The 14,736-nt window shown below is 54.9% G+C and overlaps 2 protein-coding genes across 6 annotated transcripts in view; one reads left to right on the plus strand and one right to left on the minus strand.

Moving 5' to 3' along the window:
• Positions 1-2,454: 2,454 nt before the first annotated feature.
• On the plus strand, positions 2,455-7,334 carry G6PC3 (glucose-6-phosphatase catalytic subunit 3; the record flags this gene model as incomplete). Of its 2 annotated transcripts, XM_084237739.1 has the most annotated exons (6): positions 2,455-2,672; positions 5,157-5,263; positions 5,653-5,743; positions 5,932-6,050; positions 6,234-6,375; positions 6,609-7,334. In XM_084237739.1, the coding sequence occupies 6 exons, from the start codon at positions 2,455-2,457 to the stop codon at positions 6,970-6,972; spliced, it is 1,041 nt and encodes a 346-aa protein (XP_084093865.1). In that variant the 3' UTR covers positions 6,973-7,334. The 2 variants fall into 2 exon arrangements, with proteins under 2 accessions (XP_084093865.1, XP_084093866.1); XM_084237740.1 differs by lacking the exon at positions 5,932-6,050 and having other exon boundaries at positions 6,609-6,759.
• Positions 7,335-8,993: 1,659 nt separating this feature from the next.
• Positions 8,994-14,736, minus strand: part of HDAC5 (histone deacetylase 5) — a gene marked incomplete at its 5' end in the record, with an annotated part of 28,720 nt that continues 22,977 nt past the window's right edge. For all 4 annotated transcript variants that reach the window (XM_084238678.1, XM_084238677.1, XM_084238675.1 and 1 more), the window contains 13 exons: positions 8,994-9,241; positions 9,328-9,493; positions 9,619-9,703; positions 9,979-10,112; positions 10,577-10,695; positions 10,880-10,977; positions 11,227-11,346; positions 12,302-12,389; positions 12,506-12,561; positions 12,949-13,056; positions 13,214-13,263; positions 13,794-13,914; positions 14,282-14,415. In XM_084238678.1, coding sequence (XP_084094804.1) covers positions 9,202-9,241; positions 9,328-9,493; positions 9,619-9,703; positions 9,979-10,112; positions 10,577-10,695; positions 10,880-10,977; positions 11,227-11,346; positions 12,302-12,389; positions 12,506-12,561; positions 12,949-13,056; positions 13,214-13,263; positions 13,794-13,914; positions 14,282-14,415 — 1,319 coding nt within the window. In that variant the 3' untranslated portion in view covers positions 8,994-9,201. The remainder of the gene's footprint in view (positions 9,242-9,327; positions 9,494-9,618; positions 9,704-9,978; positions 10,113-10,576; positions 10,696-10,879; positions 10,978-11,226; positions 11,347-12,301; positions 12,390-12,505; positions 12,562-12,948; positions 13,057-13,213; positions 13,264-13,793; positions 13,915-14,281; positions 14,416-14,736) is intronic.

Below are 14,736 nucleotides of genomic sequence, written 5' to 3' on the forward strand. Positions count from 1 at the left end.
AAGGGACAGGAAGAGGAAGCTGCAGTCTCCATTATGTGCACACCTTGACACGAGGAATGAATGAAGTCAGTGTTTTAGAATGAACTCTATTTGACATACGAGGAATCCGAGGCTCAGAGGACTTAACGAAATTCGTTCAAGATGATTATATCTAGTTACGTGGCGTAATGGAAAGAATATTAGCTATAGACATTACTAAGTACGAATCTGGGTCCCACGTCTGTCAATAAGTTTTGTGACGTTGAGCAATTTACTAAACCTGATCCTTTTTCATTTTTGCTTCTATATGATCACTTAGTGAGCATCCATCAGACCTTAAAGGTGGAATCAATATCCTATTTTTACGTTTAACAGTCAGACTAAACACGTCCAGACTAAACATGTCGCACAATTTGTGAAGACTTGGTCTACCTGTTTCTAAAGATGATGCTATTTGCTGCTGTACTGTATTAGATCATACTGTATACAGGAAATTAAATGACATTTGTACCAATACATGACATGTGGTAGGTCTTTAATAAATAGTATTCCCCCATTATTGCTCACTCATCACCTTGGAATTTGGGGTGCTTCCCCATCTCTCTTCTTGCTCACACCTCTGGAAAGCCAGGCAAAGAACAGGAATGAAGAGCAGTGATAATAACAACGCCACAATTTTCTTAACATGTAAATACTATGCAGATGCAACTTCAAACTCTACCACCCCCAATTGCTATCCCTAACTCACCTATACCCTTCCTCCAAGTATAGAAATTCTAGAGCCTCATGTGTGAGCAACAATAGATTGACCTTCCCCTAGTCCAAAAAGAGGCAAAGGCTATCCCTGGTGCTACTTAACCAGAACAAAGTTCAAAAGTGTTTCTTTACCCTAAAAGGGATATCAACTTCCTAATATTAGGTATATCAATACAGTCCTAGTTTTAGGTATATCAATATTGCTCCCGCGCACTGATATTTTTTTAATATGTCACTGTGATTATAGGTTTTCATATATAACTGCCAGACACTGTTAGGTAAGCCTTCCTGGAGGAACAGAAAAATGTGACACCTGAAGGACCAGCAAGAAAGAAGGTGGCGATGTTCCAGGCAGAGGGAACTGCATGTGCCAAGACCCAGGATGAGAAGCATGGTGACTTCAAGGAATATATTTTCAGAAATATTATGAAACAGACAGTGAGGGTAGACTGGTAAAGGCTAAAGTCAGAGCGAACTTTCAAAGACAGAAAATTTAGGCTTTCTCCTTGGCGCAATTAAAAAACATTTAGCAAGGGAGTGAAGAGACATTTACCCAGAGTCCTTTCCCCATACCTTTTTAATTAGTGAAATGAATCTCTTTCCAAGAGCCCATTTTCATCCACCAATCAGTAAACTCTCCAAGAACAAAGTTGCTTGAAGTTGGAAGGAACAGAGGCGCCTCTAGTCTTTTCCCACCCCACCCCTGCCTCTAGGCAGGACCAAAGTGGCCCAGAATAGCTGAGATTTCTATTTCCTGTGCATTCCTCCAGAGGGTTATTCTAAACTTTGTCGTGGGTGTGTGCCCCTCCTCCTTTATACCAACCCAGTTACTATCTCACGGTTTCTCTGCCCTGCGGTGTTTTGGAAGGCAAGAGGATAGGAGGGCAAGGCAAGTTAGGAACTGAAAGTGTGAATTAAGATCGTGCTATATGTAAGAATTTGCAAGTCTTTAAGGATGACACCTCAAAACCTAGATGCTTATCTGTCAGCCCCTAAATCAACAGAAGACGAATTGAGGCGGGAGTCTCCGGATGGACGGGCAGGGCGGGGGTTGGGGGGGTGGAGGAGTCGTGGGGGCGTATTGGGTGCGCGGGGTGGGGTGTGTGTGCAAATTTCGGGTCCCACTCCGGCGCAGAACGGGCTGTGTGGTTCCCCAGAGGAGCGGATTCCGTAACCCTCTCTCCAACAGATCTCAAAATATTTCTGAAGGGTAGCGGTGCTAGAGAAAAGAGGACAAGAAGTCTGATCTGCAAGGAACGCTCGTCTTGGAGGTCACGCATCCATTTTCGCAGCAGCAGCAGCAGCAGCAGCAGCACCACAGCAAACACTCCGGACACGCCGCAGACCCGCAGGTTAGTTTGTCTCTTGACCCGGAACAGCAGCGGGGCCCGCCTCTACGCCGGATGCCCACGTGCCGGCAACAGCGGCCACGTGGGGCCTGCGGAAACGCATTCGCAAAGATTTGTCCGCTGCGGGGCCCTGTAGCGGGGGCCCGGGAAGAGCGCTAGAGGAAACCGTACGGGCAGAAGGCCCGGCTCGCGTGAGCTTCGAACTGCCTGGGGCGGGGGGCGGGGCTTGCGCCAACCCCTGATGGGTGGGCGGGGCCTGGAGCTCGGAAGAGTGGGTTTGGGGAGGCTGTGGGGAGCCGCTTCCTAGTCGCACTGACACCTCCGCTTCCCTCTTAGAGCAAGCCGGGGCCCGGCGGGCCTCCGGGTCGCCATGGAGTCCACGCTAGGGGCCGGCATCGCCATGGCCGAGGCGCTGCAGAACCAGCTGCCCTGGTTGGAGAACGTGTGGCTCTGGGTCACCTTTCTGGGCGATCCCAAGAGCCTCTTTCTGTTCTACTTCCCCGCGGCCTACTATGCCTCCCGCCGAGTGGGCATCGCGGTGCTCTGGATCAGCCTCATCACCGAGTGGCTCAACCTCATCTTCAAGTGGTGAGACAGCGAAGCCCCCGGTGTCCCGGCCCCCACCCCAAGGCTGAGTCCTGTGCGCCCCCACCCCAAGGCTGAGTCCTGTTTAAGGGCTGACCTCTCTGGCAGGTGCCTCAAAAGCCTGCATCTCTCCCTCCCGCCTGCCCCACTGTGAACTCGTGGCCTTCACACCCCAGACCCCAGGCTCCTGAGTTTTCCCCTTTGAGCATTGTTGTGTATCTTGGACTCAAACCTGAGTTCCCATCCTACTCATTAGACCACTGGGCCTGATCATCTCACCTAAGGGGCGTGTTTACAATGCACATACTCCCTCCCACCTCAGATGTACGATTTAGAAACTGCTGGGGAGGGGCCTGGAATCTGTATTTTAACAAGTAGCTATGATGACTTAAGTAGCAGAGTCTTGCTTCCCAGCTCACTTTTTCATTCATCTGTTCGGTACTCATCTATTCATTCATGCTTTGTCTTGGGCATCACGCTAGTTGCTAAGGACAGAAAAGTCATGCAAATTAAGTTGTGGTCCCAGGACCACAAGTGACAGCATAGGGACACTTGAAAACTTACTAGAAATGCCGGAGCTCAGGCGCCATGTCAGAGCTACGGAACCAGAATCTTCATTTTAACTAGTCCCCAGATGACTCCTGTGCACAGTGAAGTTTGTAAAGCTCTAGGCTAAAGCATTACCTTCAGGAGAGTACTTTGTCTTCTATTTCCTCTTCATTCACTAGCAGGCTCGTCACTGATATTTAGAAGCCACGAATTTCAAGGTGGGTGGGGCTTTTGGGGCTTATCTCTTTGTGCCACCTTTTTCTCTCTGGTGTGCAGAAGGGAGCTGTGCCTTCTGCTGGACATGCAGCTGCACCTCCTCTACCTTCAGCCTCTATCGCCAGATCCCCAACCTAGGGGAGGGAAAGGAGATTCATAGGAGACACTTGATTGGGCTGGAATTATTTGCTGAAAAACAGAATGGGAGTTTCCTTCCCTTCCCCTCTTCTCTGCAAGGCCTTCATCGGTACTGTCAAGGGAAAAACTATTGCCTAGTCATTGCTTTCTTGCCTAATTGCCTTTTGCTTTGTGCTCTCCCCGCTAATAGTATAAGCCTCTCTCTCTGCTCCTGATATCTCGAGAGTCAGACCACACCCTAAGTATGCCCTCCCCCCATGACAAAGCCCCTATTCATTTTATAAGTATGTATTGAGCACCTGATGTGTAAAGCAGACTCCATTTTTGCGGAGAGGCAAGTCCTTTCTTTACTTCTTCCCTCCCCTGTACTTTGCTACCTGTCAGAAGTTCTGCTCCCTCCACCTTTTCTCTCTCTGCCTACAGCAACCTCTTCAGTGCCTGGACACTTTCCCAGCATCCAGCCAAGCACCTGGTAGGCCAGGGAACTTTGAACTTTTGTATTCCTTATTCTTTCTCAGCTTTCTCTGTCTATTCCCCACTTCTGTCTTCAGGTATAACAGGATTTCCTAGGTAATTCAGGATGGAATTTGGGAAATGGAAAAAGAGGGAAGCAGGAGGGTCTGAGAGAGAGGGAGGGAAAGACCCAGGTCCTGGGCTCTCTGTGGATAAGAAGAGCTGACCCTGGGCCTCCCCCGTGGCGCAGCGGTTGAGCGCTGGGTTGCGAAGTTGCCCGCAGCCTCTGCAGCGCCGGTTAGATATCCGGCTGCTCCCCGGCCACCGGAGGAGGGTCCCACATGGCACGCAGACCTCTCCTGCCGCCCGCTGCTCCCCTCAGCAGTGTACTTCAGTCCATCTGCCTGCTCTGCTCCCCGCTCTGTCTCTGGTGAATTCTCTCACCCTCCCGTGCTTCTGACTGTACCCAGTGCTTGTATAAATAAATAAATAAATCTTTTAAAAAAAATAAAGAAGAGCTGACCCTGAAGTGGGAAGGGTAAGCCTGGGGCTCCTGGGCATTTGAGAGTATATGCACGTATGTGCACATACACATATACATATGCACACACACACATGCATGCACAAGACCGCATACACCTCTGCACCCCTGTCACTTTTTTTTAAAGATTTATTTATTTATGCATACAAGAACTGGGGTACAGGTCAGAAGTGGGGGGGGGTGAGAGGATTCACCAGAGACAGAGTGGGTAGCTAAACAGGTGGATTGACTGAAATACACTGTTGAGGGGGGCAGCGGGCGAGACAAGAGAGGGCTACTGTGCCATGTAGGTAGCTCCTTGGCCAGCCAGGATCAAACTCCTGTTGCAAAGACTGCAGATAGCAGTGCTTAACCCCTTAACAGTGCTGTGCTTAACCCCTTGCACCACCAGGAAGGCCCACTTTTTTTTCAATAGCATGCTTTCTCCTGTCGCAAGATTTAAAAAAAACCATGCAAGATAACAGCATAGAATTGAAGCCCCTTTTTAACTCTACCTTATAGGCCCTCCAGAGTTCTCCCTAGTGTCCTTCCGACCCCTTCCTATCCCTCTAGCTAATGTGCCTAATACCATCTCACATCTGTTCTTCTAGGTTTCTGTTTGGAGACCGGCCCTTTTGGTGGATCCACGAGTCGGGATACTATGGCCAGTCCCCAGCCCAGGTTCACCAGTTCCCTTCTTCTTGTGAAACTGGTCCAGGTGAGAAGCTTCAAACCTCCCTTTCCCAGGGTAGTTAGGGTTCAAATGAATATTTCAGGTACTTTGCAGCCAGGGTGGCCTAGTCAGTTACTGGCCCAGAAAACAAAGAAACTCCCAGGAAGACCAAGAATTATGGGAGACAAGCACACATGCTGTGTGCCAGCTGCCCATCTTGTTTAGAGTAGAGCCAAGAGGTAAGACAGAAACCTGGGAGCAGTGGCCTCAGGTGAGGGGAGGGGAAAAGCAGGCTCAGGGCAGAGGGAGCTATGGACCAGCTCTGGGGGAAAGCTCTTTTCTCAACCAGGGGGAGGCAGCTATGCTGAGCTATCATGAGGGGCACCCGGCTTCCACCCCCATCCTCTCACCTCAGCTTCTGGATCCCCCGGCAGGCAGCCCTTCTGGACACTGCATGGTCACAGGAGCAGCCCTCTGGCCCATAATGACGACTCTCTCTTCCCAGGTGGCCATCCGGGCCCACAGGTACACCCTGGCATTGCCCCCCAATTGGAGTAAGGGTGATGGTATCCTGGACTTAAAAGGTCCACAGGAGGGCAGCCCGGGAGCCTTGGGGAACCTGGGACATTTGGCCCAATAATGACATCCTGGGTGCTAAGGGCAGTGAAGCTGTGTATGGACACCCCTGAACCATTTGCCTCTCTCCTTTTTAGGCAATGGGTGAAGGTGATACCTAGTATGGCTTACTGCTCCTTCCTACTGGCGGTTGGCCTGTCCAGGATCTTCCTCTTAGCACACTTCCCTCACCAGGTTTTGGGTGGCCTCATAACTGGTAAGCAACTGGGTAGCAGGGTAGACCCAGAGGGCACTGCTGGCTGGACCAGCGTGGAATCTTCCCATTGTGCAGCCTCAACCCCCTCCCTAGGTCTCAGTCCGTTCTACTGCCAATCTACACTGCAGTTCAGGAGGGGCCATATCCCAAACTCCTTAAGCTACTATCACCCCACTCCCCTAGGTGCTGTTCTGGGCTGGCTGATGTCCCCCCGGGTTCCTATGGAGCGGGAGCTAAGCTTCTACGGGTTGACCTCACTGGCTCTTTTGCTGGGTGCCAGCCTCATCTATTGGACCCTCTTCACACTGGGCCTCGATCTTTCTTGGTAAGTCCTGCTTTGAAGCTTGCACAGGCTAAGGCCTGTCCTGCCTCACCCATAGCTAGCCTAATGGAGCTCTAGTCTGTTGTAGCAAAGAAGGGATACATTACCTGTTCACAAAGGTAGACTCTGCTGGAATCACAGCACAACATGGGGGAGGTCCCAAAGGAGCTGAAAGCAATCAGCCTGGTAGGTTCCAGGGGAACATCCCTCCTGGCAAAGACCCCTCCTTTCCACAGGTCCATCAACCTAGCCTCCAAGTGGTGTGAGCGGCCTGAGTGGGTGCATGTGGACAGCAGACCCTTTGCCTCCCTGAGCCGTGATTCAGGGGCTGCCCTGGGTTTGGGCATCGCCCTGCACTCGCCCTGCTATGCCCAGATACGGCGGGCATACCTGGGAAATGGCCAAAAGATAACCTGCTTTGTGCTGGCTATGGGGCTGCTGGGCCCCCTGAACTGGCTGGGCCACCCCCCTCAGATCAGCCTTTTCTATATCTTCAATTTCCTCAAGTATACCCTCTGGCCATGCCTGGTCCTGGCCCTGGTGCCCTGGGTGGTACACACATTCAGTGCCCAAGAAGCACCCCCCATTCGCTCTTCCTAACTTCAGATGTCACTTTTCCTTCCCAAAAGCCAAGTCCGCATTTGCCACACTCCAGGAGGCAGACCCACCCCTCCAGCTCCCAACAGACCCAGTTCATTTGAAGTCCCCTCTTCTCCCACCACCTGATTTTAGCCCCAGCAATGCTGGTCCTCCTGCCTTCCCTCCCAAGTCCCCAAGGAACAAAAGCAAAACCAGTGGGTTCCTGCAGTACCGAGTGGTCCAGAGTGGCCCAATAAAGCCCTTGAACACTTGTGGGTTTCTTTCATGCCTGTATGCGCATATCCACTGAACCTGCCTGTGTGTGGCACCCTTGCCAGGCTGCCTACACAGCACCCCGTTTCCACAGAGCAGAGTCCAAGGGAAAGGGGATGACTGCAAATTCAGTGAGACTTTCAGCCCTGGGGCCCTCCCCACCACCACCACCTCAGCCATGCGACTGGCCCCATGGGACAGTTACAGTCAGTGTGAGCTGTCTTTCACCTACAGGCAGCGCTGCGTCCCACTGCCGCCTCCTGCTTCCTAAATTGGCTAGTTCAGGCGCCGGAGAAACAAAGAACAGGTTGGTTTTTTGGGCTAGGAAGGCAAATGAGAACCTGTATTTCATTTGGGAGCCCAGAGAACAGAGACGTTGGCCCCAGAAGCCACTGCCAGAAACAAGTTTATTTACACAAGGACACACAGTATAACAGGTTACAAAATACTTAACTGAAATCCATATCCAGGGGAACAAAGCAAGGAGTGGGTTTACATGAGATCCAGACCAGCCATGGGGAGAGGGAGGGCAAGGGGCCTGGAGCTGGGGCTCAGCATGGGGAGGCCTGGTACACTGGGCCCCATCCCTATCCCCCAGGAGAATCTAGAACATACAACACACAAGACACAAGCGCACAATGAACCGATGGTGGTGGGACTCCTGCCCCTCCCCTGGCTCCCTCAACCCTGCTCAGGCCCCCGTTAGGATAATAAATATGTAAACAGATTGGTGGGGCCCTGGGGATGGAGGAAAGGAAGTGTGTGTAGTGCTGGGAAGGAGGAGGAAGACTCAGCCCTTAGGAGCCGCTTCCCATCTTTGGTTTCCTACAGGCTGGACAGCATTTCCTTAGAAGCCTAGTGGGCCCCAGCCCTGGAATCGGGGCTCAGTGGGGCTCCTAGGACAGAGAAAGGGCAGTGCCCAGCCCCCTCCTGGTCTTAGTTCCCTTGGGCTGCTGGCCAGCAAAGGGAGCCCAGGAGGAAGGGAAGCTCTAGCTGAGGGCAGACTCCTGAGTTCCTGGGTTTGACCCTGCCCCTGTAGAACTGGACCCCTCACTCTCCCCAGGCTTCAAAGCAAAAGGCCTCAGGAGGGAGGTGGGCTACTGCCCCATCTACTTGCAGCATGCTGGATGGCTGGGGAAATCTGGTCCTGAGCAGCAGGGGGGCTCTCACCAGCCTGGAGCCCCCCTGCAGGGACCACCTTCTCCCCCTCCCCAACGCCTGCGAGCAGAGGGGCAGGGCAGCCAACAGAGTACGGTGGAGAGCAGGCCTGGTTCTGCAGCTCCTCCTAGGCCTTCCCCACAGACTTCATTCTCCAGCCCTGGGAAGGGGAGACAGACCCTGAGGAGTATGCGGCAAGAGAGCCCTGCCCACAGACCTCAGGCCCACGTCCTAGGGCACAAGAGCCCCCTCAGCGCTGGGGCCAGGAGGAAAGAGCGGGAAGGGGCCTGCAGAGCTGGAGAGAACAACTGAGGGCGCCAAGGGCAGAGAACTGCAGGGTGGGAGCCCACCTCCCCACCACGCTACATCTTCTACTGTAGAGGGGCCCTTGGGATCCTCCCTAAGGCTGGAGTGGGGAGGAGGCTGAAATTAAGGCAACGCCCCCCAGGTCGGCTGAAGCCAAGGCACCAAACACTGTTCTCACAGAGACCCAAGAGCCAGAAGGTACAACCCAGGCCCCTGTGCTTACCCTCAGCTAGCCTAGGCTCCAAGGGGGAAAAGGACAGGATGCGGGTAAGTGGGTGTGGGGCTCAACATGGGGGAGGGGAAGGGGACCCCCTACACCCTACAGAGAGAGCAAAGTTCTATAGCTGAGATGTGGGCCACGGAAAGGGGGGCCTGAGGCAGCTTAAAGGAGCAGGAGGGGCGAGGCTGAGAGACCCACACAGCACACGTCGTTGAATGTGTGACTTTTTGTTTTTAATAGAAAAAATAAACAAAATCACAATGATGAAGCCCAGAGGGATGGGGGCCAGGGTGTCACAGGGCAGGCTCCTGCTCCATGGGCTCCTCTGCTGGCCTGTAGGGACAAGCACAGGGAAGGGCACTGAGCAGGAAGGGGGTGTACTGGCTGGGGCCGGGGCAGAGAGGTGGGAGGGACCTTACCTGGGGCTGTGCTCCCGGGCTGCAGCAGCTTGGGCCTGCTCGGCCCCCACCGACAGCAAGGCCATGGCGCTCACAGTCTCGGCCTCCTCCGTCTCACCTGCCTGGGCCTCCCGCAGAGAACGGCCTAAACCAGCAGCAAACCTCTGCACACAGCTCCAGTGTTTGCCTGGAGAAGTCAGGCGGTCAGGGTGGACGGAAACGCCCAGATGTCCATCCCCAATCCTGGCATTCCCTCATGCTCCGCCCCCTCAGCACGCAGAGGCCTTAGCCCCTCTGCCAGTCCCCACGCACTCTGGATCTCGATGACTTTCTCTAGCGTGGCCACTGCATTCACGTTGGGCTTTTGCTGCAAGACTGCCTCATCCAAGGGCTGCAGCTGGCAGGAGAAAGAAGAGAAGGCTTAGGGTGGAGAGTGGGTGGCAGTGCCCCTCTAACCATCCCCACTCAGCTCCAGACATCACTTGCAATGGAAAACCAGCCTTCCTGCAGGAAGCCCTACTCAGAAGGGCCTCCCCGGCCATCCACTGTCCTTAGGACCCAGGAAAACCTTGCTAAGGGCATTTAGTGCTGCCTGACCCAGAAAGGGGCTCTCCCTTGCTGCCCCTCACCCGCTGGCTTTCTGTCCTTCCCCAATGCTCCTTTCCCCCTCACCTCCACGCTGAGCAGAGCTGATACACAGGCCTCAGAGGCATCACAGATGGCGGTCAAGTCATGGCCTCCCTCCAGGGCCAGCACCACCCGGCCCCCTGCCAGCGTCATCAGCTGCCTGGTCAAGTGGCCAAAACCTTTGGGGATGGGTAAAAGGAGGAGGATGGAATGGTTAAAACCCAAACATTCAAGAGAAGGAAAGAGAAAAATGTAGAAGGTGAGACAAATAGCACAAAATAAGATGGCAGATTTAAACTCAAATACATTTCCATAAAATTCAATCAATGGACTAAATATCACACGAAAGACAAAATGTAACAGACAGGCTCTAAAAAGTCCCATCGAGTGTTTTCTAAGGGACACCATTGCAACCTGAGGGCCCAAGCTCCTTCTGTGACCTGAGGAGGAGACACACCCTCCACTAGCCCACCCACACCTGCCGGCCCCTCAAGGCCAAGGTTGGTGGAGGGGCACTGCCAGGATGATCCCAAGTGTTGGACCTGCCCCCAATGCCCGAAAGATCAGTCTATTCCTGCTCCACGGCCCCGCCCAACCCCATCCTCACTGTCCACGGCGTCCCTCGATCCCCTGGCAGGCTCACATCTAGCGGTGACAGAGTAGCCACCCAGCGGAGACAGGTGTCCCTCAACAGCATCAAACCCGGCGGAGACTAGGACCACATCAGGTGAGAACTCGTGGGCAATGGGCATCACCACTGTCCTGCAAAGGGATGGCCCAAGCTGACCTCGGCCGGCGGCCAGGCCTCACTGCACTCTGCGTGCCCCTCCCCCCCAAGACAAGCCCTTCCGCCCAGAAGAACTGAGTGCCTCTACCCTTCCCGTGACAGGGCCCAGAGGGGAGTGGGGGCGCTCCCACCCTGCCCTTGGCCCTTCTCAGTCCCCACCTGAAGGCCGTTAGGTATTCCACGTCTCCGATGGGGGGGTCCACACCTCCCGTCCATGCCACGTTCACATTGTACCCCACGCCCGGCCCTCCGCCAACCTGGCACCAGGGTGGGGGAGGGGTTATTCTCACTGCCTGGGGATCCCCAGCATTGCCCCCCACAGCCCCTCTTCCAGCCCTACTCCACTGGCCTCTACTCTACCTGGAGGGGCAGTCGGCGGTATGGTCCTCCCACTAGGAACCTAAACTCCCCAGATCCCAGTACCACCACAGGCCTCCAGGGCTCCCTGCCAGGTCCCATTCTGCTACCTCCCCGAGGGGCCCTGAGTTTGAGCCCGGGAGCTGTACCTCTTCCGGAGCCCCAGAGCCTGGAAAGAAGTTCCCGTTGTCATAGCGATGCAGGGAGATATAGAGCACAGAGGGGTCGTGGTAGAAGGCCTGCTGGGTGCCATTGCCATGGTGAATGTCCTAGAGGGGAGGGGTAGGCATCAGGAAGATAGCCCAGGCTCTGGCCCCAAGGTCGCATTCCCACTTGCCCACTACCCCTACCCTACGGTGAGCTCTGGGACGCAGCCACCACTAGCCGCAGGATGTCTGTTTCCGTTCACAACATCAGCCCACGCCTCTCTAGCCGGGGTCTGCGGGCCTGGGATGTGACACCACCGCACAGGGGAGACGCAAAGCCACAGCAGCCCTCCCTGCAGAGCCCACTCCACTCACGGTGTGGAGGGAACATGAAAGCGAGTAAGGAGTTGAAAATAGACAACATATTCTGAAGAAGAATTCAACATTTACATAAATTTTTAAGCCAAAGTTGGGCTTCAGAGAGAGTTCCTCCTTGCTGAGGAGTGCTCCTGCTACTTCCCCAGCTCACTGGGAGTGCTGTTGCCTTTCCCTCTGCCATGAGAGGCAGGGTTTGAGAAGCACTGTGTAGGAGCAAGAGCAGAGTGTCGGAGCCAAAAAGGCCTGACCTGAGCCCAGTGCCAACATTCCCAGCTAAGCGACCTGGGTTGGGTCAGCCATGCAACAACTCAAGTGCCTCTGCTCAAGGAAATGGACACCTTAGTTCTCCAAGTGGCCGTGAGCAACACCATGTGTCAAATACTAATCCAGTCCTGGCACATGGTCGGCCCCAGTGGAGAATGGTCTAGCAATGGAGGTAATGGCAAGGTTGGCAGTCCCCACAGCTGCTTGAGGCTGCAAGGTGGGGGCCAAGAGGTACCAGGGCTAAAACCACTTTCGAGTCTCCCCTCGTGAGGAGGGCGCTCTTGGGGGATGTGAGGGTAGAGCTAAGGCTCTGGCAGGAGGATTCTGGTAAATCATCAGGCCCAGTGCCAGCAGGTGCCTGAGGAAGAGGTCTGGAGGTCAGGTTGGGGAGGGAGCTTCAGAAGGCTGACCCTGGCCCCACCAGCCCACTGCTTACCCAGTCCACGATGAGAACCTTCCCCACGTTCAGCTTCTGCTGCAGGAGTTTGGTTGTGATGGCTACAGAGTTAAAGAAGCAGAATCCCCTGGGGGTGTGGGGAGAGAGGGGCAGAGGGTTAGTGTTACAGGACCGTGTGCTCAGGAGCTCAGCTGGGAGGGAGAAGAGGGAAGGCAGTGACTCTGCAGGGTGGGAGCCACTCACATGGCTGTGGATTCCTCAGCATGGTGTCCTGGGGGTCGGATGATGGCAAATCCATTCTGAAGAGATACAGACAGCAAGGCAGGAGGACCACAGCAGGGTGGACACAGAAGGTGAGAAGCATAGACCAGGGATGAGAACACAGAAAGCACAGGATGTCCCACACACCCTTACAGATGTGTGCAGGCCACATGGGCAGGCAGATACTTCTGGCCTCAAGACACCCTGAGAGCACTGGATACCAGTGCCTCTGTTGATCCCTCTTCACCCCTCTGCCCCGAGCTGGCCCAGCCCCGTCTGTTACCACCACCCCACTCTGGTGCCTTAGAGTTAAAGCTGCAAAGGACAGTGCCTCACTGAAGGGAAGGCCAAGGCTGCCCTTGTCTTCCACTCCTAGGGATGCAGGGCAAGGTCAAGCTGTGCCTAGGTTCCTGGTACACACACACCTTGAGCTCCCCCGCTGCCACCTTGAAGGCCAGCTCCACCAGGCAGCCCACTGCCATGCGCACGGCACTGGAGGAGTGCATCTCGTTCCACACAGTGTCACTGTCCACCTGCAGGGGCAGGGAGCAGGCTTCAGCATGCCCCCTGTAGGGGGAGGACAAGAAGGGGGTGGGCACCTGGATAGTGGGCCAGAGCCATGGGGGACAGGAAGGGAGGGCCCGGTGCTGGGAGAGCCACCTGACCCCGGCTGGCAGGTACCCTACTCACCCCTATGCCCCCACAAGGCAGCATGGCGTACATCTTCTGGCTAATGGGGCCTGCAGGGAAGAAGGACAGAGCTACTTTGGAAATTGCCTCAACTGCCAGGGCTACAGTTTGGGGTCTGCAGCAGGCAGTGAGCTCAGTCACAGAAAAAGAAAGCCAGCCTAAATGCGGGTCAGGCCTCTGCAGCCCTGTTGTGGAGAGACGTCCAACCTTGGCCAGATGGCAGGTTGGGAAGAACAACAAAGCTCTCCCCCATCACCAATCCTGAGTTGTCACCTTTCCTCCCCCTGCAATGCACCCCACCAGCATGCTCTGTTCTTGTCGAGTTCTACATGAATGGCACCCCTGGCCCTTGGCCTTGGCCCTCCTCAGGCCCCAGCTGAAGGTTAAGTATTCTAGTCTGGGTCCTCCTCCCCACATCCATATGCAATCTGGCAACTATGCCACCTCTGCCAATGGGATGACCTGCACTCATGGACCCACCTACCTACCTACCCTGGTTGGGCAGCCTTCCTGACAGGCCCTTATCCTACCTGGCAGGACATGGCCTGGCCCATACCCTGCCATGGGCCTGCCAGCTCACCAAGCAGCTTCTTGCTGTCCAGCTTCTGTCGGTTGAGGGGGCTGGTCCCGTAAAGCAGGGTGTGGTACTCGGAGTGAACAGTCTGGATCTCGTCCAGTGTGGCTTTGCGACCCCGGATCCGCTGCCAGGTGCAGGCAGGAGGAGAAGCCAGTAAGGGGGTGGCCCTGAAGGCCTAGCTCTCCCCACTGCCGAGATCCTCCCTCTGCCCCACAGCCTTTCTGGCCTTGGGAGATGCAAGGATTTTTTAAGAAAGTATTTCCTGGGCCCCCAGGGACCCAGTCCAGGACCCGCCCCCATCCAACTGGGACCATGGGGGGATGTAGGCTATAAGGCATAAAACTGAAAGGTCACTGGGGGGATTGGCCCTGAGGTGAGGGGTTGAAGAGAGGACAGGAAGAGATACTGAGTGGCTCTACTGGCAGAGGAGATACAACAGCTTTCAGTGGGTTTGAGTTGGGGGATGCTGGAGGCAAGACGGGCTCCCTTACCTCACACTTGCTAAGCAGACCCGTCTCCTGCAGCCGGGACCAGATGCTCTGGATCCGACCAGCATGCTCGGGGTGCACATGCGTGTTCCCACACATGCACTGATGCTTCAGCATGAATGTGTCGTAGACCACACCTGGGCCGAGGGGAATGCCTGTCAGCCAGCACTGCTCCAGGCCCACATGCAGCCTAACCCCATAGCCTGTAGCCCACTGAGCCCTCCCCAGCTCGCCCGACCCAAGTCCTACCTCATGGCCACCTGGCCACCCCACAGCCTGCCTCCTGAAATTCCTTTCTTCCATTACTGCTTGTCCAAAATTCCTCTGCTCCTCAAACCTCAACAAAGCGGCCCTTGATAGCCCTACTGTTTTTGATTTCTGCCATGTTCCCAACACTATCCCCCAGCCACACACAGCCTTTCCATAGTTCCCCATCCTGTCACAGCCCACGTGCTCCT

The sequence above is a fragment of the Talpa europaea genome (assembly GCF_964194135.1).
Source record: "Talpa europaea genome assembly, chromosome: 7".
Classification (NCBI taxonomy): domain Eukaryota; kingdom Metazoa; phylum Chordata; class Mammalia; order Eulipotyphla; family Talpidae; genus Talpa; species Talpa europaea.